Genomic DNA, 24,485 nt, shown 5'->3' on the forward strand with positions numbered 1-24,485 from the left:
GGGAAGCAGAGTTTGCAGTGAGCCGAGATCCCACCACTGCACTCCAGCCTGAGCAACAGAGGAAGTCTCTGTCTCAAACAAACAAAAAAGTGACCTTTGCTAGGACTGGTTTGCCTGCAGCAGGAGTGAAGACAGGTCAGGTATAAGGGAAGACCTCTAGGCAGGAAGAAACTGGGGAACTGGGGAAAGTTGTTAAAGACAAAATCTCCAAACTAAGGAACAGGCAAACTGTGTTCTGCATTTTTGCTTAACAGCTTGAGAAAATCACTGGTGGCTGCTTATTTAAAAGTAAGCAAGACCAGGTGCAGTGGCTCTTGCTGTAATCCCAGCACTTTGGGAGGCTGAGGCAGGAGGATATCTTGAGACCAGGGGTTTGAGACCAGCCTGGGCAACAGGGTGAGACCCTGCCATCTCTACAAAAAATTAGCCAGGTGTGGAGGTGTGCACCTGTAGTCCCAGCTACTCTGGAGACTGAGACAGGAGAATTTTTTTTTTTTTTTTGGAGACAGAGTCTCGCTCTGTTGCCCAGACTGGAGTGCAATGGCACGATCTCGGCTCACTGCAACTTCCGCCTCCCAGGTTCAAGTGATTCTCCTGCCTCAGCCTCCTGAGTAGATGGAATTACAAGTGTGACAAGCACATGCCATCACGCCCAGCTAGTTTTTGTATTTTTAATACAGATGGGGTTTTACCATGTTGGTCAGGCTGGTCTCAAACTCCTGACCTCATGATCCGCCCGTCTCGGCCTCCCAAAGTGCTGGGATTACAGGCGTGAGCCACCACACTGGGCCTGAGACAGGAGAATCTCTTGAGCCCAGGAGCCAGAGGTTGCACTGAGCCGAGATCAGGCACTCCAACCTAGGCGACAGACCAAGACTATGCCTCAAAAAAACAAACAAACAAACAAACAAAAAAAAGCTGAATTTGTTACTCGATGCTCTGCTGTCTGATTTGTTTGATCCTGCATCATACTTTTATGATTAATTGCAGTTACCAGGCACTACGGTTAGGAAATGAAACATTGTTCTTATTAATAGCCACAAGTGGATCTATATCACTGACTTTTTTTTTTTTTTTTTTTTTTTTTGGAGAGGGAGTCTCGGAGTCTCACTCTGTTGCCCAGGCTGGAGTGCAGTGGCGTGATCTTGGCTCACTGCAGCCTCCACCTCCTGGGTTCAAGCAATTCTCCTGCCTCAGCCTCCCTAGTAGGCGGGACTACAGGTGCGTGCCACCACGTCCAGCTAATTTTTTGTATTTTAGTAGAGACGGGGTTTCATCATGTTGCCCAGGCTGGTCTCAAACTCCTCAGCTGAGGCAATCCACCCGCCTTGGCCTCCCAAAGTGTTAGGATTACAGGCATGAGCCACCACACCTGGCCTGACCTCTTGAATGCATTGTTTTCTGTTTCTGAGATGGACTGTGAGCACCCCTGGCACCTCGGAGCTTCCTAACTCTGTTTTCCTGGGTCACCACTGGAAACTTTTTAAGACCTTTACCTAACAGGCTACTAATATAATCATTCTGTTTCCTTCCCTACCCAGACCTTCTCTGAACTGGCTGAGTCTTTTGACACCTGGCTTGTTCTCTTGCTAGTAAATTGAAAACCTTTGGCGTATGCTTAAGTTCAATTTGTCTCATATATTTTGTTTTATAGTAAAGGTGTGGGGCCTCCTCTGACCAGTCTGAGAGGAGCAACTTGTAGTGGTAGAAGGACTATAACTATTCAACCATATCTTTGTTAGCCTGGAGAGCTAACAACAAACAAAGAAAAATACCTGATGAGTAAAATATTGATGTTCCACATTTGTATAAGATATTCTTTGAAATGGGAAAATTCCGAATATCAACTACATGGGCACCAAAGTCATGCACTATCAAGATGGTTTTTAAACCTTTTTTTTTTTTTTTTTGAGATGGAGTCTCACTCTGCTGCCCAGGCTGGAGTGTAATGGCGCAATCTCAGCTCACTGCAAGCTCCACCTCCCGGGTTCATGCCATTCTCCTGCCTCAGCCTCCCGAGTAGCTGGGACTACAGGTGCCCACCACCACACCCCGCTAATTTTTTGTATTTTTAGTAGAGACGGGGTTTCACCGTGTTAGCCAGAATGGTCTCGATCTCCTGACCTTATGATCCGCCTGCCTCGGCCTCCCAAAGTGCTGGGATCACAGGCGTGAGCCACCGTGCCCGGCCTTTAGGCCTTTAACGATATAAAATCCATTGTCTATCAGAGGGGAACCTTTTCCAGGAAACTGACTCTTGTACATACTTACTTCATTTTGCAGCAATTTCAGATTTAGTATTCATAGCCCCAGCTCTTTAAGTAAGTATCCATGGATTAGCCACATGGGTTGTGTCATACACTACCTAGCTGCCTTCATGGCAGCAGGCTTCTGAATACTAGAACCCTTCAACTCAAAGTGTCCTCTGTAATATTTTAACCCTTTTCTTCTATTCATTCATTTGTTGTCATTCATTCTAGAAATAATTCCGTGTCTACTAGTTGACAGGTACAGGATATTGCAGTGAATCCAGCTGATGTAGTCAGCCCTCATGGCACTTCCAGTCTAGTGGACACTTCAACTGCCCTTTCTCATGTCACCTGCTTGTCCTGCGTGAAACCCACGTGCAGCTTCCCAGACCCCTTTTGACATGTCAGTGCCGAGTTCCTGGTTCATCCCCCATCATTTTCCTCTCCCCCAGCCACCAGAGCCTCCCCTCACATACCCTTTTTTTTCCCAAAGAAGGAGAAGCAGACGAGTTGAAGAGAACTCCATTTTATTATGGAAAGTTAAAAAACAAACAAAACAAAACAGGCAATTGATAAAGGCGGCACAATGGGGAAGGACAGGTGAGGTGTCTCCTTAGCCACCCGACACCATCTCAATTCAGTTCAATTGTGAACCACTAGGAGAAACAGAATTAAATAACTATCAAGGGGGTATAGAGTTAAGATTTCCAGCTTTCCCTCTTGGGGAAAACTAAGGCAAAGTAATACTGAGAAAAAGTGGAGGAAGCCACACCTTCAGGTCACTCCAATGAGGAGACTGGAGGGGACAGAGGAGAGAATTCCACGCAGACACAGCAAGTAAGCGTGGCTTGTAAACCTGGGACTTTGGCAGGTGGGGCTGGGAGCTGATGGAATTTGTAAACCAGGCTGTGGTCAAGGGAGGAGGCAGGAGCTGTAAACAAAGGGGCAGTGACCTAGGAAATGAAGGAGATGTGCCTATAAATGGAGTGGGGTCTGGGCCTCCCAGAGAGACGAGTGCTTAAATCCCGAGAGTCCCCACGGGATGGTGGGGAGGAAGGCTGTGGGGAGAGTGTACCCTGCCATGGGGGGCAGGTGCTCCATCTCCACCCTCCAGGGAGTTCTGTGTCCCTTCTCAGGACTTGGCGCTCACTCTTGGATGACCTAGGATGCACCAGCACGTTTAACCCCACCCACACCAGGGACTTTGGATTAGGGTAGAAATTGGGCAATTGGCTCTGCCCCCAGAAACAGGGTGGGGAAAGCAAGTTACAAGATGTTGGTTGCCCTTCCCTGCCAGGCTCATTATCAGGGTCTGTCTGCCCTGAATCTTCCGGGCTCCAGGATCTTCAGTTATAAGAAGGAGGGAGGTATATCCCTATGTTGGAAGATGGTCACCGCCGGCAGGACTCATCTGTGGGAGAAGGGGCAATAATGTTAGAGAATGAGTGAGAGCCTCTGCCTTCTGCCCACCCTTCCCCCCCACACAAATTGAAGGGCAGTTGGCATGCAGGAAGTCCTATAATATCTTCCATATCTAAAGCATGTTACCACCAGTAACCACATCCATCACTCATTTAGCTCGGACTCTGTGCCAGGCATCCTTATAACTGTTTAATCTCACCAAAACTCCAGGAGAGATAAGTAATTTGATATCCAGCTGTGGCTCTTGGTGCTTCACAAAAAATTACTTAATCTTGGCCTGGAGCACCTGTAATCCAAGCAATTTGGGAGGCTGAGGCAGGAGGATCACTTGAGGTCAGGAGTTCAAGACCAGCCTGGCCAACATGGGGAAACCCTGTCTCTACTAAAAATATAAAAACTAGCCAGGTGTGATGGTACACATCTGTAATCCCAGCTACTAGAGAGGCTGAGGCACAAGAATCGCTTGAACTTGGGAGGCAGAGGTTGCAGTGAGCCAAGGTTGTGCCACTGCATTCCAGTCCAGGCGACAGAGGGAGACGCTGTCTCAAAATAAATAAATAAATAAATAAATAAATAAAATTACTTAATATTTTCTACAAGTCTAGGAGGTAGTTTTTGGTTTCTGTTTTTTTGAGACAGAATTTCACTCTGTCACCCAGGCTGGAGTGTAGTGGCATCATCTCGGCTCACTGCAACCTCTGCTTTCCGGGTTCAAGTGATTCTCCTGCCTCAGACTCCCGAGTAGCAGGGATTACAGGTGTCCACCTCCATGCCTAGCTAATTTTTGTATTTTTAGTAGAGATGGGTTTTCACTATGTTGGCCAGGCTGGTCTTGAACTTCTGACCTTGAGTGATCCACCTGCCTCGGCCTCCCAAAGTGCTGAGATTACAGGCGTGAGCCACCGTGCCTGGCCTGTTTGTTTCTTTTGAGACAGGTCTTCCTTTGTTGCCCAGGCTGGAGTGCAGTGGGTGGTGCAATATTGGTTCACTGCAGCCTCCAACTCCTGAGGTCAAACGATGCTCCCACCTCAGCCTTCCAAGTACCTGGAACCACAGCTGCGCACTGCCACACCTGGCTAATTTTTTTTTTTTTTTTTTTTTTTTGAGACGGAGTCTCACTCTGTTGTCAAGGCTGGAGTGCAGTGGAGCGACCTCGGCTCACTGCAAGCTCCGCCTCCCAGGTTCACGCCATTCTCCTGCCTCAGCCTCCCAAGTAGTTGGGACTACAGGTGCCCGCCACCACGCCCAGCTAATTTTTTTTTGTATTTTTAGTAGAGATGGGGTTTCACCGTGTTAGCCAGGATGGTCTCGATCTCCTGACTTCGTGATCCGCCCGCCTCGGCCTCCCAAAGCGCTGGGATCACAGGCGTGAGCCACCGTGCCCGGCCCACACCTGGATAATTTTTCAATTTTTTTGTAGAGACAGTATTTTGCCATGTTGCCCAGGGTGGTCTTGAACTCCTGGGCTCAAGCGATCCACCCGTCTTGGCTTCCCGAAGTGCTGGGATTACAGGCATGAGCCACAGGAGGTAGTTATTATTAACTTCATTTCATAAATAATAAACTAAAGCAAGAGATCAGATGGTTTCCCTGAGATCACACAATTAAAGAGACAAGCTGGAATTCCAACTCAGGCCCGTCGACCCACCCTGTGATTTTGACCAGATTACAGCACTCAGGAAGAGTTCTCGTTTTGAAACCTGAAGACTCAATGTGTACTTCACTGCCGGGGACCTCAGTTTGCCCATCTGTTAAAGGAGCATGTTGAACCAGAGGACCCGCGAAGCCCCTTCCAAGTGCCTACATGTAATCCTCCCTCCTCTTCTCTCCCGGACCACAGCGCCCGCTCTGACAGCAGGGGGCGCCCTCGGGCCGGCGGAGCCTCCGCTTACCCACAATCAGGGCCTTGGTGCGCAGCCCGCCCTGGAGCTCTGGCTGCAGCAGCAGCAGCTCTTCCTCATCCTCTTCGTCGTCGGGTTGGGCTGCTGGGGGGTTGGGGGCACTGGGGACCTCAGGCTCCGGGCCCAGCTCCTCCAGTACCGAACTCTCGGAGGGGTATTGGTACGTGGTCTCCAGGGCTGTCTCGCTGAAGGAGATCTTAAGCTGAAGGAGGGAGAAAAAGGGGGCAGGAGGCAAGGTCAGCAGGGGAGAAGCCCGCGGGGGTTGAGGGAGAGAAAGCGGGGGCGGGGGGGCGGAGTCTGCAAGGGAGCAGGTGGGACTGGCGGATGGGGGTGGGGGCTGGACTCAGGTGCCCCACTCACTCTCCCCATCCACTCTGGGATCCAGTTTTCCTTTCCATACTGGCTCTCCAATTCTAGAGTTTCCCTCTTCGATCATATCATTTCAAAACATCAGACTTTGCCCTGTACGTTGGCAGGGGCTTGGGAGGCAGAAGTGAATAATATAAGACCAAGGTCCCTGCTATTTCGAGTGTGGGAGGCAGAGGGGTAAAAAGAAATTAAAATACATGGCGATAAGTCTTGTGATCAGAACCGAGTCTTTGGGCACCTTGGGGGCAATCGAGTGAACTTCCCAGAGGAGCCCAGCAGACTGGCCAGTGGGGAAAGAACTGGCTGGGGAGCGAGTCTCAGACAAAAGCAAGGTTTTCATACCCACAGCCCCTTGCTGTCCTATGCAAAACCCAGGACCCTGGGCACCTGTTCCCTCCTACTCTCCTCATTCCTCTCCTATCCATAGCAAAGGGAGTCTAGGGCCTGGGAAGAGATGGGAGATGAACAGAAAGGCCGAGAGGAACCAAGAGACTCCAGCAACACACAGGGGAAAGATGAGCCGCTGACACCCTGAAGGCTGGGGGAGATGACAAGGGCAGAAAGGAAAGTCCACACAAACCTGGGGTGGGGGTCCACAGTGTGCCCAAAGGGACAGGCACAGAGACAAAATACCAGACAGGGCACAGAAAACCCTTGGTAATCACACTGTCCCAAGAGCAGGCGAGTCCCAGCTGTTCTCACTGCCTTTCTACCCTTTCCCTTTGCCCTATTAAGAAGCTCAGGGGGAAGGGGCAGGGTGGGATTAAGTCTAGGAGCCAAAGGGATTAGGGAGACAGCAGGAGGATTCCATATGAACTACTTGGAAAGGTCCAAATGATCTACTCAGGCCTTCCCTGGCATCTGTTTGGGAAGACTTGGGGTCAGCCGTACATCCCTGAGTCCCCTAATGAACTGAGGTATGAAAAGAGAGAAGCCAGAAGGGTGGCTGGGCAGGTGGTTGTTAAGAGCTGCATCAATATGACACCAGTCAGGCATGGTGGCTCACACCTGTAGTCCCAGCACTTTGGGAGGTTGAGGCGGGAGGATTTCTTGAGCCCAGGAGTTCGAGACCAGCCTGGGCAATAGAGTGACACTGTCTCTAAAAAAGAAAAAAAAAAGAAAACCAGATATGACACCTGGGTCCCCATGGGAAGGTAGAACTCAGGAACTGTATATGTTACTCCTTGTTGGCTCTGAACCCTGCAGTGTCTCCCCATCTCACTTGGAGCAAAAAGTCTACTCCAGGCTGGGCGCGGTGGTTCATGCCTATAATCCCAGAACTTTGGGAGGCCGAGGCGGGCGGATCACAAGGTCAAGAGATTGAGACCATCCTGGCCAACATGGTGAAACCTGTCTCTACTAAAAATACAAAAAAATTAGCTGGGCATGGTGGCGTGCGCCTGTAGTCCCAGCTACTCGAGAGGACGAGGCAGGAGAATTGCTTGAACCCGGGAGGCGGAGGTTGCAGTGAGCCGAGGTCGCGCCACTGCTCTACGGCTTGGGCAACAGAGCAAGACTCTGTCTCAAAAAAAAAAAAAAAGTCTACTTGATTGCCCCCAAGGTGCCCAGAGCCTGACCAAAGCCTACAGGGTGCTCCCAGTATGCCACCCTCCCCTTGCCTCTCTGGCCTCTTCCTCCACTCCAGCCACACTGGCCTTGGTTCCCTCCACGCACTCCTACCTCAGGACCAGAACAGTACTAGCTATTCTTTCTGCCTGAAACACTCCCCCAAAATATCCCCATGGCTCTGACCCTCCTGATCACCCTATTTTGAAGTCTCCATATTCACTCCCCCTACCTCCTGACCCTCTAAGTTCCACTGTTCTATTTTTTTTTTCCATAATCACTTAACACCTTCTAACTTACTAGATAATTTACTAATATATTATACTCATGTCTGCTGTTGAAAGGAGCTTGGGGCCGGGTAAGGTGGCTCACCCCTGTAATCCCAGCACTTTGGGAGGCCAAGACAGGTGGATCACTTGAGGTCAGGAGTTCGAGACCAGCCTGGCCAACATGGTGAAACCCCGTCTCTACTAAAAATACTAAAATTAGCCGGGTATGGTGGCGTGCGCCTGTAATTCCAGCTACTCAGGAGGCTGAGGCTGGAGAATCACTTGAACCCGGGAGGTGGAGGTTGCAGTGAGCCGAAATCTCACCATTGAACTCCAGGCTGGGAGACAGCGAGACTGTCTCAGAAAAAAAAAAAAAGAAAAGAAAAAAGAAAGGAGCTTAGAAGTTGGTACAATGCAAGAGGCTAGGGTTTGTTCAGACCTCACATGAGGTGCCATCAGAGGACCAATGCTGGGGAAACGATCTGCGGGTGGTCCAGCCTGTACACATTTGACCCCCAGTTCATGTCTGTGGAACTGCTGGTAGAATCTAGTGACAGCAGCCAGACTGCTTATATCCCAAGTTCTCAGAAGGGACCGCTTAGGTTTCTGTAACTGACAGATTTACCCACATTTCTGGGAACCCATTTTTGTTTTCTTCTCATATCCTCTTTTGGAATAATAACCTCTGTACTTTATTTTCTACTCTGAAAATGACTTATTTTATTTGCTCTCGGTCTATGTTTATATCTCCCCCCCTACCCTGCCTGTCTCCTCACCCCCCCCACCAACTTCTGACTGGGCTTCTCAGGAATGCACAGCCTGCATGGGAGTGCGGGGGTAGAGAGGGGGTGACTCACTCGCTCCTCTCCCATCAGCTATATAAGGTCACAATGGGGCTGGTCTCTCAGCCCAACCAAGAGGCCTCTGGGGTAGGGCACCAGCCACAGCCATCCCCTGGGCTCCAGTGGCAGGGCTGGGATTTCTCTCCTGATGGCAGGGATAAATTTGATGGAATTAGCCTGCAAACGAGTTATTTAGGGAAGGTGAAGCGGGGGTTGGTGGCAGGGTCCTCCTATCTCCTATTCCTGAGCCAGTGTGTTGCAGCAGAGCTGGGACAAGGCACCCAGTCCCTGAAGAACAGGGTGCTGACAGGGGGTAGAGGGTGGAGGGTGAGGCGTCTGGGTCAGAGGAACTCTGTGCTGCCTCTTCCCCACCCCCACCCAAGCAGCGGCTGCTTCCTTATTCTCTCACCACATCCTGAGCACAGATCTGGCAGGCCCAGGGCCCAGGGCCCAGGGCCCAGGGTTCCCCACTCAGCCCCACCAGCCTTCCGGCCTCCACCCCAGGCTTCCTGTTTGGGCGATCTGCTTCCGGCTCCCCTGCTCTCTGGCCTAGGTATGGTCACCAGCACAGGTCCTGCCCTGCACTTGCTTCCTGGCTCCCCTGGGATGCTCCCTGGGCTTTGGGCCCCAAAGCTTCATGCTTCCCTCTGCTCATTCTTCCCCAGAGGCACAAGCCTCTCTCAGTAGGAAGTGACTTTTCTGAACACCTCACCCGGGTAGCATTTCCGGACTTCTGTTTTTTTCATCTGCCCAGCCCTGAGGGGAACAGGCTGGTAGCAGTCAGAGGGCTGAGGGTAGATTCCCAAGAACCATGGCTTAGAGGTGGGAGCTTACGCTTCATGTGAAGATGAATTGGGGGATCAAATGAACCCCCCTCCACCCAAGGCTTAACCCGTATCTTTAGTCCCTGTGGTTCCCCACTGACACTGAGGACACAAAAAAATCAAATCTGAGGATGTTAACACATGGGATGAGAATGAGACTGGGCTTCCCAGGCTCTGGGGAGATGTGTGTGACTGGAGGGACTTCCTAAGTCTGAGATGTCTGAGTGTGGGACCTCTGTCTCCCTAGAGATTTTCAAGCTGGAAACAGATGGATGTGCACAGGGAAGAAGTGAGGCCAGGGCCAGGGGGAGTCATCCTGGCTGCCCCCACTTTCCTGCAGGTCTTTGTTGCAAGTCTAACCTCTGACCCTCTGCTGGCCTCAGCCCCAACCCCTGTCCAGAACTCCCACTGTGCTCCCTGGCCAGTGCCTGTTCTCAAAACTGTCTCCAAATTCACTTCTCTCTTTTGCTACCCTAAGGGGAGGGAAAGTCCAGGATGGCAGGAAAAGAGGGGAAAACCGATCCCTGAGCCAGTTCTTGGGAGGGAGGGGAAACCCAGGGAGGAAGGATGGGGGAGTGAGGGGCGGGGGTATTTTGGAAGAGGAGAAGGCTTTTCTTGTCCCAAGAGAGAAGGGAGCACTGTCTGAAGCAGTGGCCCAGCTGGGGGTGTGCAACCCCAAGGTCACCCACTTCAAATGGCCTCTCTGTGTCTCTCCCATGGGGCAGACTCGGGGTTCAAAAGCCTTCTCTCTGCTCTTTGGCCGGCCCGGTTCCATCTCCCCTCTCCCCTCCATCCTAGGATGTCCCTATTCAGCTCTGCCCTCCTTCCCACGGGGCAGTTGGACCTTTCTCCATTCACTTCTCCCTGCAGTTTCTCCCTAGAACACAAACCCACCCCACCCCCTCCACCACCCCAGGCTCCCTATCCCTTCTCCCCAGAAAAACTGCAAGTGCTCTCACCCTGGTGACCCTGCCCTCACTGATTCAAGCTCGTCACTTTAGGCTCTCCCACTGGATGGGCTGGGGCAGGTCACACTCAGGAAAGGAAGGAAAGAAAAGGGGGTTGGAAACTCAGAGCCCAAGGGAAGGGAGAATGAGCAGCCTGGCACACCCTGAAAGAGACACACCCAGAGACAGCCTTTGCTGGGGCAGGATCTTTTAGGCTCAAAATGGAAAAGGAGGGCTCTGAGAAGGAAGGGTGTATGTGCAGAGCGAGGAAGGGTGGTGGCAGGAATTAACAAGAAAGAATAGAGGAAGACAAGAAAACAGGGGTATAAAAAAGAAAGAGACCAGAGTCCAGAGAAAATTGACAAGTGGACTTCTAAGAAGTCTGGCTTGGCTGCTTCCCTACCTGTTTGTGGTGTCTTTCGGGGGACCCCTTGGCAAGGCAGCTGCGGCTGAGACGGAGGTAGCCCCCCAGAACCAAGATCTCCTCGGCAGTTGGGTACCGCTTCTTCCCAGCCCCCGGGACTGCAGCATCAACTGTGGCTGGAGAGGTTGGGGTGGCTGGGGTCGCAGGGGGCACAGACCGCCGGGGGTTGACGGTAAAGGTGTGTCCACTGCGGCGGGGGGCCCCCACCCCTGGCCCTGCCTTCACCCCATAGAACAGGCGGCTCATGAGGGGATCCCCAGGAGGTTGGGGGGCAGTTGGGGCTGGGGGTGGGGGAGACAGAGGGGCTGGTGGTGGGGGCTGGAGTTCCACTGCTTCCTCTTCCTGCTGTCTCAGGCCTCCAGTCCCAGCGTCCTCTGGTGGGAGGGGGGAGGGCACAGAGCAGCAGTTCTGCAGGGCTCTCAGAGGCCTGCCCTGAGCCCCCGCCTCCTCCTTCTCAGCCTCCCCTTCTCCAGCCTCCACACCGGGAGATTCCAGAAGCTTCTCTGCTGACTCTGGAGGTTCTGGTTTCTGAGTTTGAGCCTCTATGTCCCTGGGTGTCCATTCTCGAGCCTTCCCGGAGTTCAGGGTCCATTTCCACCCTTCTGTTGGCTTCATGCCCCTCTCGCCATCTTCCACAGGCCTCTGCTCTGCTGCCTCCACTCCTGCGGAACTGTTGCCTTGGGCCTCCCTTGTCAGGGTCTCGGACAGCTCTGCAGTCTCTTTTGGAGCCACCCCTGGAACTGGCCACTCTTCTTTTCTCCCACATTCTTCCGAGTAGCCTTGTCTTTCTTCTCCTGACCTCAGCCTCCACTCTGTTGCCTCCAGTTGTACCAAACTCTGTTCCTGAGACTCTCTGGAGTCAGGTCTCCATTTATGGGCCTCTGTCAGGCCCAACTTCTGGTAGGCAGATTCCCCTGGGCTCAGTCTACTTTCCACCTCTTTTCTCCTGGGGCTTTGCTCTCGAGACTCTGCTAGTCTCAGACTCCGCTCTGGAGTTTCTCCAGGACTCAGCCTCCATTTCCATGCCTCTGACAGTCGGGAGCTCCTGTCTCCCACCTCTCCTGGGCTTTGCCTCCAGTCCCGAGCCTCCAGAGGCCTCAGGCTCAACTCTTGGGCTCCCCCTATCCCCAGCCTCCTCTCTCTGGTCTCCCTCGGACTTAGTCTCTCTTCTCTTGACTCTCTTCCCTTGGGGCTCTGATCCCGCATCTCCCCAGGGCTGGGTCTCCGCTCCCGGGCCTCCAGAGGCCCAGGCTTTCTCTCTGCTAGCAGCTCTTCACTCCGTTGTTGTTGCTGCTGCTGCTGCTGCCGCTCCTGCCGGATGAATCGGTTCTGGTGCACTGGCCCGATGGCCTCCAGAAGGACCGCAGACTCATCCGGGTCTGGAGGTCCAGCCTCTACAGTCCCTAGCACAGGGCTAGGCTCCCCAGGGGACAGCCCAAGCTTGGCCCGGCGGCGCTCCAGGAGCCCTCGTTTCCAGGCTGGCATCTGGGACAGGCGCTCCCGTTCTGCTTTCTCCCGGCCTCGAACGGACGCCTCCTCCTGCCGGCGCCGGGCTAGCAGCTGTAGCTTCCAGTCTGGGATGGTGGCCATGGTCGTCTTGAGGTGAGGGTAGGGAGCACTGGGGACAGAGAACAGGAAGGAGAGGCTCCAGAGAGTGAGACAGCCCAGGGGGTGAGACTGAGGGTGGGAGGAGAGGAAGTGGAGGGGGAGAGGTGGGACACAAAGCAGGGCAGAGGGGCTAAGGATGAGGACAGAGGGAAAGACGGAAGGCAGAGAACTGGGGAAATGGAAAAAGTGAAGAGAAGTTGTGAGCCCAAGTTGGGGGTGGTGGGGGTGATGTGAGAGGAAGAGTCCGGATTGGAGGCAATGAGGGCAGGAGCCAGATGTGGCAGCACAGGGTTAATGCGTATTAAAGACCGTCTCTAGGATGTGAGAAAGAGAGAGAAGGGCGAAAAGGAAAGTTGGCGTGAGGGAGAAGAGAGAAATGTGGCAGGGGTGAGGGGAACCTGGGTGCAGGCCAGGCTGCCTCAGCGATACCCCAGGGAGGCTAGTGTGAGAAGGAAGGACCAGGAATCCCTGAAAGGACCAGGAGGCAACGGGACCTGAGGGGGTGTTGGGGAGGCAAGGAGGGGCGGAGAGCGAACAGGTCTAGAGGAGAAGGGAAACCAGGGAAGAGGGGAAAGGAGCGCGGCGGCAGCAGCCGGGCGCTTCTCAGCGCGGGCCCCAAAGGTCCCGGCTCCGCTTCCAGCACCGCTCGGGCCACGCCTCTCCCCAGCCCCCACCCCTCTGCCCCGCACTCCGCCCCCGAGGCGGGTCGGGGGAAATACCCACCCCCGAGACTTTCGGAACCCGGGCGTCAGGGCTGCCAGCGCGTTCCCAGAACCCTGGCGTCCACCCCCACCCTGTCCTGTCACCACCGCCTGCCTCCCCCACCGACTGCGCCACGCGACCCCAGAGTGCCAAGGGCCGGCTCCATGTCTCTTCTCCCCGGCGCCTGCAAGTCCTGCGCCCCGTCCCCGCTCTCATGAAGCCGTGACAGAGCCGGCCGTCTCCACCCCGCTGTAGCCGCACAGACTGACAATCTCGGCACAAAGAGGAGACAGCCAAGGTCCGGGCCAGGGACGGGAGCAAGGACAGGGGCGAGGAGACACCCACTCCCCAAGTCTGAGCCCCTCAGTCAACTCACACGCCGCGGGACCCCCGGGGGAGGGGGTGCGGAGGAGCCGGGCGTCCAGAGAGAGGAAGAGGAGGAGAGAGGGACCGAGGGAGATCCGGAGACTGGAGGGAGGGGAGGAGGGAGGGAGAGGAGGAGGGAAAGAGGCAGCAAAGGAGGAGGGATGGAGACAGAGACCAGGGGGCCGGGCGGGGGCGGCGACCGCTTTGTCTAAGGACAATGAGGAGAGGGAAGGGGGCGCAGGGCGGAGCCGAGGAGAGGGCGGGGCCTAGATCCCTCCCACCCCGCGTGGGACTCGCTGCGGGACTGCCCTCTTCTCGCCCCAACCACTGGTCCTCCGCTCTGTCCCCAGGGGCCCTCACCAGCTTCCCGCCCGGACACCCCAGGTGTCCAGATCCCTTCCCCCAGCTCGCCGACCCAGGGCGGTGGCCCGTGACTCAGGCCCCTCGTGGGACTTTGGGAGGAAGCGGCAGCTGCTCCGAGCGGGGCCCGCCCTTCCCATCTCCTGCCGCTCCTCCCTACGCTTTTGCCTTCTCATCTGGGTCTGTAGGTCCAGCCTCTGAAGTCCTTTGTTTTGCGGGGTCGAGGGCAACCGCCAGGCTGTGGGGGGCTTTGTGGATGGGCGGCAGGAGAGGCGCTCAGAAGCCAGAGGTTTTGGAAGCTCCCTCCCCTACCAGAGCTGCTGCCCCGACTCTTTCTAGCTTCAACCTGTCTCCCTTGGGTCTACAGGTCGGCTGCCGGGAAAAAGGGGATTTGAAGGAATGGGAATGGGGACCCGGCCGCTCTGGCAAAGTGGGGGCGGGTCTGCGGGGGTGGCCGAACCCCAGCGGTTGCCAGAGAGCGTGGTGGCTGCCCAGACTCCAGTTCGGTGCTCCCAGGCTCCCTCTGGCTTTCTTTCCCAAACTCAGCCCTGTAGCTTGGGAGACACTGACAGACTGCATGCCATATGTAGAAAAAGGCTGACTTTTATTTTCCTGCAGAGCATCTTCCTCGGGAGAGCAGGGAGCCCCAAGTCATCGAGTTAAGAGCAGGAGAATCCCCTTGACTAGGTTGGGGTCTGAGCCCAGAGGCAGGGCCTAAGGAGGTGCAGAGACTAGGGCCGGGAGTGGTGAGGCAAGGTTGGGGCCTGGAGGGACAGCTATGACCGTTGAACTTGCAGACCCTGGTCCACCTTCTTGGAGTGGAAGCCAGCGGTGCAGAAGGGGACCCCTGAGGCGCAGAGGCAAGTAACAGTGCCAGGGGAGTGGTCAGGGCAGATCCTTTCCTTCTCAGGAGGCTGTTGAGGGGGAGAGTGTCATGCTCTAAACAGTGAAGGGACAGATGACTTCCATACCCCACTCTTCCTTGCTGGTGAGAAGTGGACCTTGGAGTTCAGTGGCTGAAACTCAGAATTTAGGGTATGGAGCTGGACCCAGAGAATAAAGTCTCAAGTAGTAGAAGGGGCAGCTCCTTCAGTCCATGGATTTGGGCCTCTGGCATGAAGCAGCCAGGGCTTGGATGTTAAGGATTTAGAATTCAGGGGGAGAGGAAGAACAGGGCTTGTAACCAGAGTGAGCTCCTCACTCTGCCTCCCCATCCTGGGGCCGAGAGAGCAGGTGGAGTTTTCTTTGTAGCTGGGCCCGGAGGTAGCGGAGGTCTTGCTGATCAAGCCCGTGAGCCAGGCCCAGGTAGAGGGTAAGGAGGAAAGCAAGGAGGAGACGGTCCGTGCCCAGGGTAGGCACCACCCACAGCACTGTCAGCAGCTCCACACACACTGGGTGGCGCAGGTGGGAGAAGAGTCTGAGAGCCCGGGGAGACTTCAGGGCCAGAGGCTCGCCCAGCCCCAGCACATGGTAGTATACCTAAGAGAGGGAGAAGAGCTTAGAAATGGAGTCAAGCCCTTTTCTCATCTTGGGCACTTCTTTCCTCCTCTTCCAGGCACCACCCTTCTAGAACTCAGGCCCAGGAACCCCCCTTCTGAGACTTGGACCCCTGATCCTGACTTCTGATCCATGTACCTTCCCCAGGCCCAGGAGGCCCATGCTTGCTGCCCTTACGAGGGAAAGTCAAAGGGAAGGGCCACGAGGGAGAAGCAAGGAGACAGTAGAAGAGCATGGGAGGAGGGAAACCCTTGAAAGGGAACGAGGAGGAGTTCTGAAACGGGTCAGAGGTCATAGGTAGGGATCTCGGAGCCTCACCTGTTTGAGGCCCATGAGCTCAGCATAGTCAAAGACGAGAAGGATGCTAAAGATGAGGAGCCAGGAGATGACATGGAGCACAAAGCAGAGGAGGGGCACCCAGGTGGCCCATGGCTCAGCCCGAGCCTCCCACAACACAGGGCCTTTGGGTATGGGCTCCCAGTACCGCATCACCAGCTGTGGAAGGATAAGGGGCTGGGTATCCCAGTGGCCTAGTCTGCCCGACCTTGGGAGACCCAGACCCAGATCTGCCCCCACCACAGGCTAGCCTGCAACTCTCCCCCACCTCTCTCCTAAGCATCACCACCAAATATTCACCATGTGGAGGGTGCGTGCTGGGTGAGGTCCCAAAGATGTAAGGATGGCCTGTCTCTACCCTGAGAACTTATAGAATAGATGGGGTGACCTTATAGCTACACAAAGTAGTAGCCTGTGCCAACCACCCAATTAAAAGACAGACAAGGCCTTCTCTTCAGACCTAGGGAAGTGGTTTTGAAGAAAGGGTAGGACTGAAGAGAAGGGATCTCAAGCAGGACATAAACAAAGTTGCAGAGGTGAGAACCATATCTTGTGCTTAGGGAAGGACAAGTACACCCTTCTTGATAAAAAGTAGGATGTGTGCTGTGGAGGAATGGAAGCTGAGATTAGTTCCTCAATTCTCCTCCTGAACCCATATTTTGCCCCTCCAATCCAGGGCACCCCTCCCACACTTGGTCTCCCTTGGGGACTCAACTGCCAGGATTTCATACCTGCAAGGCCAGGGCCTCATACCTGCAAGGCCAGGGCAGTGCAGGCCACATACAGTGACCTCTGAAGGACCCCAAAGTACCGGGATGTCCATGCCTTCACTCTTTCAGCTGCCATGAGGCTGTGCTGCCCAACAAATAGAAGCAGGAGCCCCAGATCCCATGCCAGGGGGGCAAGGATGCTGCGGTCCTGCAGGGCAGCCAGCCATCCCTGGCGGGCATCTACAGGAAGTTGAGGGAAAAAGAGACAAAAGATCGAAACAGTGGCAGAATGTTTCCCCCACCCTCATCTCCTCTTGGATCCCCAGGCCGTGTCCCTTACTGCTTTCAAGAGCCTTAATGCTTCCTCTCTAGGCTGTGCCCATCTCACTTTTCCATCCCTAGTTTCTGCCCTCTTCCCTAGGCCTCCTGCAAACCTGGGGAAGAGGATTTATAGAACAACGCATGTTAGGCAGTTGCAAAAAGCATGGCTGGAGAGGCCACGCTGGATTGCCCCTCTTACTTCGGTTCTCCAAATGCTCCTTCTTTTTAACACTCTCCTTTCAACAGTCCTCTCTACAAAACACTTTACTTAGAATACTCCGGTTACCGCCCTTTTCGGCTCCCTCAGTCCTCACTCTCCCGCCTCTCCAAAACTCTAATCCTTGAGTTCCTAATTTAGAACTCAGGTCTCCCTCCCCTGTAGCTTCTCGGCCGCTTTCAAGGTTCGAGTTCCCTCTCTTGGACTTCCCCTGTCATTTGTTTCCAAGCCCCGCCCTCAATCCCTCTCCTACGGCTCCACCTTCCTCCTCCCAGTTCATCCTCGATCCCTCCCGCTCACCCGGACCACCAGACTCCGGGATCCCTCCAAGAAGTGGCCGAAGGGAGGTAAAGCGCACGAACTCCACTCCGGTGCCAAAGGCCAGGATGAAAGAGGCGAGGGCAGCAGGGACCAGGAGCAGTGCAGGGGCCATGGCGAGAAATGGAGGGGTGGGGAAAGGGGCGGGGTCGGGATTCCCGCTGCCACAGGCCCCGCCCGCGGCCCCGCCCCCGGCCGAATCCAGTCCAGGAGGGCGGGGCTCCTGCACGCCACCGCCAGGCTTCCGGCCCGCCTGGCGCAGCCTTCCCCACCCAGCTGTGGATCCGTCCTGGGATGCGTGTCCCGGCCTGCTGTCTCTCCGTCACAGAAGGGAATGTTAGAATCCCGAGAGAGAGCTGTTAAGGGCAGCGGCTCTGCAGCCGCTCACGTGGGTTGAATCTCAGCTCGTCTAGTTTTCCCATCTAAAATGAAAAGTTACTGTTTTACCACAAAATAAATTAATGTATGGAATACATTGTACAGAATACAATGTACAGAATAAATTCTGTAACTTACTATAAAGTTGAGTTGTTGACTGGCCAGTTGCTAAGAATGGCAAATAACTTCTCTGTAAATACTGAAAGGTTTGTTGTAATAGTGCCAGAGATTGTTGATTAGTAACCACGAGAGTAAAAATGTTAAAATATTTGTGATAGTAACCTTTGTCAGAATTAAAGATCATGCAGCTAAGGACCTTGTCACAGTAGACGTACACATAGTAGGGACCTTAGATATCATTAGACTAATTCCATCAACTTATAGATAGAAGAAACAGGTCCAGAGAGATAATTGCCTGAGTTAGGAAGCTGCTAATCCTGTAGGCTAAGGGACCAGAAAATTGCTGAGCAGCCTCTCGCAGGCTTTACATTCCTTCTCCGTCTCCTGGGCTCAGTACTCCCACCCTCCTCTGAATCAATGCTGTTGTATGCTGTACCAGACATCTTATGTTTTCCCTTGAATTCAGTCTCCACCCTGCTTTCTGCTTCAGTAAGTTGTCCCAAATGGACGGTATCAATGAAAGTCACAGTTTTTATTGAGAAAGTCCTCTCGCCGGGCGCGGTGGCTCACGCCTGTAATCCCAGCAGTTTGGGAGGCCGAGGCGGGTGGATCACGAGGTCAGGAGATCGAGACCACGGTGAAACCCCGTCTCTACTAAAAATACAAAAAAAAAATTAGCCGGGCGCGGTGGCGGGCGCTTGTAGTCACAGCTACTCAGGAGGCTGAGGCAGAAGAATGGCGTGAACCCGGGAGGCAGAGCTTGCAGTGAGCCGAGATCGCGCCACTGCACTCCAGCCTGGGCGACAGAGCAAGACTCCATGTCAAAAAGAAAAAAAAAAAAAGAAAAGAAAAAAAAAAAAAAAAAGAAAGTCCTCTCTACACGACTGCTCTGTCCTCATCTTTTTGAGCTTGGAGGTGATCACAACAGAGCTGTGGGTACTAAGGCACTGCACTATTCTTTCTGATTTCCCTACACCCTGCCTACTTCTTTGTAATTATCACTTTATTAAACTCTCCCCCAAATTATCCTAATTTCACTGTGCTATTCATTTCCTGCTAGGACCATGAATAGAGACACTTACCACACAAAGCAATGTGCTACAAGCTATGGGGTTCATTGGAAGTGTAAGAGGCCAGACTCGGTGGCTCACGCCTGTTATCCCAGCAGTTTGGGAGGCTGAGGTGGGTGGATCACTTTAGACCAGGAGCTGGAGACCAGAATGGCCAACGTGGTGAAACCCCATTTCTACTAAAAATTTTTAAAAATTAGCTGGGTGTGGTGGTATGCGCCTGTAATCCCAGCTACTTGGGAGGCTGAGGCAGGAGAATCCACTGGGTGATGGAGCAAGATTCTGTCTCAAACAAAAAAATAAATAAATAAAATACAAGGAAGTGTAAGAAAAGATCCCTAATCTCTAGATGTTTAACCTGAGGCATTTAAATAGTACCACTCATGAAGAGGGAGTGTAGCTGAGTGCTACATGGTGCTCTACAGACAGCAGGTATGGTAAGAAATCAAGGTCTCTGGCTGGGCGCAGTGGCTCACAGCTGTAATCCCAGCACTTGGGAGGCCGAGGCAGTTGGATCATCTGAGGTCAGGAGTTTGAGACCAGCCTGGCCAACATGGTGAAACCTTGTCTCTACTTACAAGACAAAAATTAGCCAGGTGTGGTGGCAGGAGCCTGTAATCCCAGCTTCTCGGGAGGCTGAGGCAGGAGAATCGCTTGAACCCGGGAGGTGGAGGTTGCGATAAGCTGAGATCTCGCCACTGGACTCCAGCCTGGGTGACAGAGTGAGACTCTGTCTCAAAAAAAAAAAAAGGAGCTGGGCGCGGTGGCTCATGCCTGTTATCCCAGCACTATGGGAGGCCTAGGCGGGTGGATCACGAGGTCAGGGGTTAGAGACCAGCCTGACCAACATGGCAAAACCCCATCTCTACTAAAAATACAAAAATTAGCCGGGTGTGGTGGCACACACCTGTAGTCCCAACTACTGGGGAGGCTGAGGCAGGAGAATTGCTTGAACCTGGGAGGCGGAGGTTGCAGTAAGCCGAGATCGCGCCACTGCACTCCAGCCTGGGCAACAGAACAAGACTCCATCTCAACAACAACAACAACAAAAAAAAAAAGGAGCCGGGCGCAGTGGCTCACGCCTGTAATCCCAGCACTTTGCGAGGCCAAGGTGGGTGGATCACCTGAGGTCGGGAGTTCGAGACCAGCCTGACCAACATGGAGAAACCTTGTCTCTACCAAAAATACAAAATTAGCTGGGCGTGGTGGTGCCTGCCTGTAATCCCAGCTACTCAGAAAGCTGAGGCAGGAGAATCACTTGAACCTGAGAGGCGGATGCTGCAGTGAGCCGAGATCACGCCATTGAACCCAGCCTGGGCAACAAGAGTGAAACTCTGTCTCAAAAAAAAAAAAAAAAAAAAAAAAGGAAAGAAAGAAATCAGGGCCTCCGGGACATGGACAATTTTAGAGTATGAAAGCTTTGAGTTGTGCAAGGGGACTAATATTTATCTGGGTCATACTGTCTGCCACCCCCACAATGGCTGTGCTTAATGTATATTATGAGATTAGATATGTTTAATAGCCAGCAAAATGCTTGGCAAATCTCATGCTATTTCTACTACACCAAAGTTTTCCAAACTTAAGTATTACTTACATGCAGAAAAGTGTACATAAGTAATCAACTATTTTTTTAAAAATTGAAATTCATGCAACATAAAATTAACCTTTTTTTTTTTGAGTTGCGGTCCAGGCTGGAGTGCAGTGGTATGATCACAGCTCACTGCAACCTCGAACTTCTGGGCAAATGGTCCTCTTGCCTCAGCCTCCTGAGTAGTTGGGACTACAGGCATGCGCCACCACATTCAGCTAACTTTTTATTTTTTGTAGTGATGGGGTCTCACTATGATGCCCAGGTTGGTCTCAAACTCCTTGGCTCAAGTGATCCTGCTGCCTTAGCCTCCCAGGGTGCCACCATGCCTTGCCTAACCACTTTATTTTATTTATTTATTTATTTATTTTTGAGACAGAGTTTTGCTCTTATTGCCCAGGCTGGAGTGCAATGGTGTGATCTTGGCTCACTGCAACCTCCGCCTCTTGGGTTCATGTGATTCTCCTGCTTCAGCCTCCCAAGTAGCTGGGATTACAGGTGCCCACCACCACATCTGGCTAATTTTTGTATTTTTAATAGAGATAGGGTTTCACCATGTTGGCCAGGCTAGTCTCAATCAAACTCCTGACCTCAGGTGATCCACCCACCTTGGCCTCCCACAGTGCTGGGATTACAGGCGTGAGCCACCACACCTGGCCTAGCCTAACCACTTTAAAGAGAATAATATAATGGTATTTAGTACATTAGTACATTAGTAATAGGTACAACCACCACCTCTATCTAGTTTCAAAACATTTTTCTTTTTTTGAGATGGAGCTTTGCTCTTATTGCCCATGCTGGAGTGTAATGGCTGATCTCCGCTCACTGCAACCTCTGCCACCCAGGTTCAAGCAATTCTCCTGCTCAGCCTCCCAAGTAGCTGGGATTACAGGGATGTGCCACCACGCCTGGCTAATTTTGTATTTTTAGTAGTGACAGGGTTTCACCATGTTGGTCCAGCTAGTCTCAAACTCCTGACCTCAAGTGATCCACCTACCCCAGCCTCCCAAAGTGCTGGGATTACAGGCATGAGCCACCACGCTGGGCCTTCAAAACATTTTCATCACCCCCAAATAAAACTCCATACCCATGAAGTTACTCCCCATTTTCTCATCTCCCCCACCCCACAGCCACTAGCAACCACAAATCTGCTCTTGTTCTCTATGGGTTCACCTATTCTGGATATTCCTTACATGTGTAATCACATAATATGTGTTCTGTTTCTGGCTTTCCTTCACTTAGCAAAATATTTTGATATTCATCCTCAAAATATTGTAGCATATATCAGTATTTCATCCTTTTCTATGGTTGAATAATATTTGATTATATGGGTATATCACAATTGTTTATCCACTCATTTGCTGATGAATATTTGTGTTGTTTCCACCTTTTTGGCTATTGTAAAAAGTGCTGATATGAACACTCATGTACAAGAATTTGTTTGAATAACTGTTTTCCTTTTTTTTTTTTTTTTTTGGAGACAGAGCCGTGCTCTGTTACCCAGGCTGGAATGTAGTTGCACAATCATGGCTCATTGCAGCCTCGACCTCCTCCCACCTCAGCATTCCAAGTAGCTGGGATTACAGGCATGTGCCACCACACCTGGCTAAATTTTTTTTTTTTTTTTGAGAGAGAGTCTTTCTCTGTCACCCAGGCTGGAGTGCAGTGGCATGATCTCAGCTCACTGCAACCTCTGCTTCCCGGGTTCAAGTGATTCTGCAGCCTCAGCCTCCCCAGTAGCTGGGATTACAGCCACATGCCACCATGCCCAGCTAATTTTTTAATTATTATTATTATTATTTTTTGAGACAGAGTCTCCCTCTATAGCCAGGCTGGAGTGCAGTGGCATGATCTTGGCTCACTGCAAACTCTGACTCTCTGGTTCAAGTGATTCTTCTGCCTCAGCCTCACGAGTAGCTGGGACTACAGGCGCACGCCACCACGCCCAGCTAATTTTTGTATTTTTAGTAGAGAGGGGGTTTCACCATGTTCGACAGGATGGTCTTGATCTCCTGACCTCATGATCCACCCGCCTCAGCCTCCCAAAGTGTTGGGATTACAGGCGTGAGCCACCAGGCCCAGTTAATTTTTTTTTTTTTTAGACGGAGTTTTGTTCTTGTTGCAATGGCATGATCTTGGCTCACCACAATCTCCGCCTCCCAGGTTCAAGCGATTCTCCTGCCTCAGCCTCCGGAGTAGCTGGGATTACCAGCATGCACCACCACGCCCAGCTAATTTTGTATTTTTTAGTAGAGACGGGGTTTCTCCATGTTGGTCAGGCTGGTATCGAACTCCTGACCTCAGGTGATCCAACCACCTTCGGCCTCCCAAAATGCTGGGATTACAGGCATGAGCCACCACACCCGGCTAATTTTTGTATTTTTTAGTAGAGATGGGGTTTTGCCATGTTGGCCAGGCTCGTCTTGAACTCCTGACCTCAGGTGATCTACCTACCTTGCCTCCCAAAGTGCTAGGATTATAGGCGTGAGCCACCGCACCTAGCCCATTTTTGTATTTTTTGTAGTGACAGGGTTTTGCCATGTTGCCCAGACTGGTTGCCTGTGAAGTCCTGGGCTCATGCAATTCTCCCACTTTGGCCTCCCAAACTGCTGGGATTACAGGCATAAGCCACCCCACCCAGCCTGGACACCTGATTTAAATTCTTTTGGGTGTACACCTAGGAGCAGAATTGCTGGACTGTTCGGTAATTCTGTATTTAACTTTCTTTTTTTTCCTCCAATTTGAGAGCAGGTACTGCTTAAGTGCTTAGATTAGAAAAACAATCACAGTAGACACCTTAGCTCATTCTTCTAATAAGTCTGTTGATCCGGTTCTCCCTGTTGCCAGCATGTCCACTTTCTACAAAATGGGTGGTCTTTTTCTTTATTCTACCTTGTGGAGAGGATAATTTGAAGGGCTACAGGAAGTTATTTGCTTCTTTGAAGCATTTTCCAACAGTATAGATCTCAAGAATCAGATCCTCCATGCAGGTGATGCCATATTTACCAAGAGATAAAGCAATCAAAGTGTCATCTGTCAAAGCAATTTGCTTCTTATTGATTTTTGCCATAAACATGCTGGTAGATTAGTTCATTTACCGACTTCAGCTTTGGGTACCCCCATGCCATATATGGTTCTACAATCCTCAGCATGTTCATTGAAGCCTTGTTGAGCTTCACAAAGGTTCCATTGAAGATTTAACAAAGGCGAAGAAGCTGCAACACCTTTCGGACCTTTGGGTTCACACCACTGATACCTCTGATCCTGATGACAAACGGCAATTTGGGTTTTGCAGGTACATAGAAGTTGCCAGCTTTTCTGGCCATCCTAGCCATTCGAATTTCAGTTCTGTACACCTGCCTATATTCCTTGTGATAGTGCTTCACTTTTTCATAGATAAGCTTCCTCCTTGCCTTTTGAATCATCTTTTGGGCAAATTTCTTTCTCGGGCCTTTGATCTTCAGCTCTGGGAAATTCCTTCGCTTTTTAAGGGTTTCTGGCATAGCAAGAACCTCCTTCTTTTTCTCTCTTTTTTTTTTTTTAAGACGGGGTCTTGCTCTGTCTCCCATGCTGGAGTGCAATGGTGCGATCTCGACTCAATGCAACCTCCCCCTCCTGCATTCAAGCAATTCTCCTGCCTCAGCCTCCTGAGTAGCTGGGATCACAGGGGCCGGCCACCATGCCCGGCTAATTTTGTTTTGTATTTTTAGTAGAGACAGGGTTTTGTCATGTTGGCCAGCCTGGTCTTGAACTCCTGACCTCAGGTGACCTGCCCACCTCGGCCTCCCAAAGTGTTGGGATTACAGGTGTGAGCCACTGTACCCCGGCCCTCTCCTTCTTACCTACAACACTCTACATGAGGGTTCCAGCCAGAAAAGAGGCTACTTTTTTTTTTTTTTTTTTTTTTTTTTTTTGAGAGGGAGTCTCGCTCTGTCGCCAGGCTGGAGTACAGTGGAGCAGTCTTGGCTCACTGCAACCTCCGCCTCCCGGGTTCAAGCGATTCTCCTGCCTCAACCTCCCAAGTAGCTGGGACTACAGGCGCCTGCCACCACGCCTAGCTAATTTTTTGTATTTTTAGTAG

General features: G+C 52.2%; 2 protein-coding genes and 1 pseudogene across 6 annotated transcripts; all 3 read right to left on the bottom strand.

Annotated features, from left to right (window-relative positions):
- Nucleotides 1-2,759: 2,759 nt before the first annotated feature.
- Nucleotides 2,760-13,845, bottom strand: PPP1R18 (protein phosphatase 1 regulatory subunit 18). Its single transcript, XM_001147183.7, has 4 exons — nt 13,500-13,845; nt 10,793-12,431; nt 5,564-5,774; nt 2,760-3,660 (listed from the first exon to the last, which is right to left on the bottom strand). The coding sequence occupies exons 2-4, from the start codon at nt 12,401-12,403 to the stop codon at nt 3,641-3,643; spliced, it is 1,842 nt and encodes a 613-aa protein (XP_001147183.2). The 5' UTR covers nt 12,404-12,431; nt 13,500-13,845; the 3' UTR covers nt 2,760-3,640.
- Nucleotides 13,846-14,434: 589 nt separating this feature from the next.
- On the bottom strand, nt 14,435-17,516 carry NRM (nurim). Of its 5 annotated transcripts, none has more exons than XR_010157478.1 (4): nt 17,231-17,516; nt 16,414-16,632; nt 15,665-15,841; nt 14,435-15,328 (listed from the first exon to the last, which is right to left on the bottom strand). XR_010157478.1 is itself a non-coding variant. In NM_001040116.1 (4 exons), the coding sequence occupies exons 1-4, from the start codon at nt 17,361-17,363 to the stop codon at nt 15,047-15,049; spliced, it is 789 nt and encodes a 262-aa protein (NP_001035205.1). The 5 variants fall into 5 exon arrangements, 4 of the variants coding, with proteins under 4 accessions (XP_063668051.1, XP_009449132.1, XP_009449133.1 ...); NM_001040116.1 differs by having other exon boundaries at nt 15,047-15,328; nt 16,436-16,632; nt 17,231-17,363; XM_063811981.1 differs by lacking the exon at nt 15,665-15,841 and having other exon boundaries at nt 17,231-17,445.
- Nucleotides 17,517-23,135: 5,619 nt separating this feature from the next.
- On the bottom strand, nt 23,136-24,061 carry LOC101057847 (large ribosomal subunit protein uL30-like; annotated as a pseudogene).
- Nucleotides 24,062-24,485: the final 424 nt, after the last annotated feature.

The sequence above is a fragment of the Pan troglodytes genome, chromosome 5 (assembly GCF_028858775.2).
Source record: "Pan troglodytes isolate AG18354 chromosome 5, NHGRI_mPanTro3-v2.0_pri, whole genome shotgun sequence".
Taxonomy (NCBI): Eukaryota; Metazoa; Chordata; class Mammalia; order Primates; family Hominidae; genus Pan; species Pan troglodytes.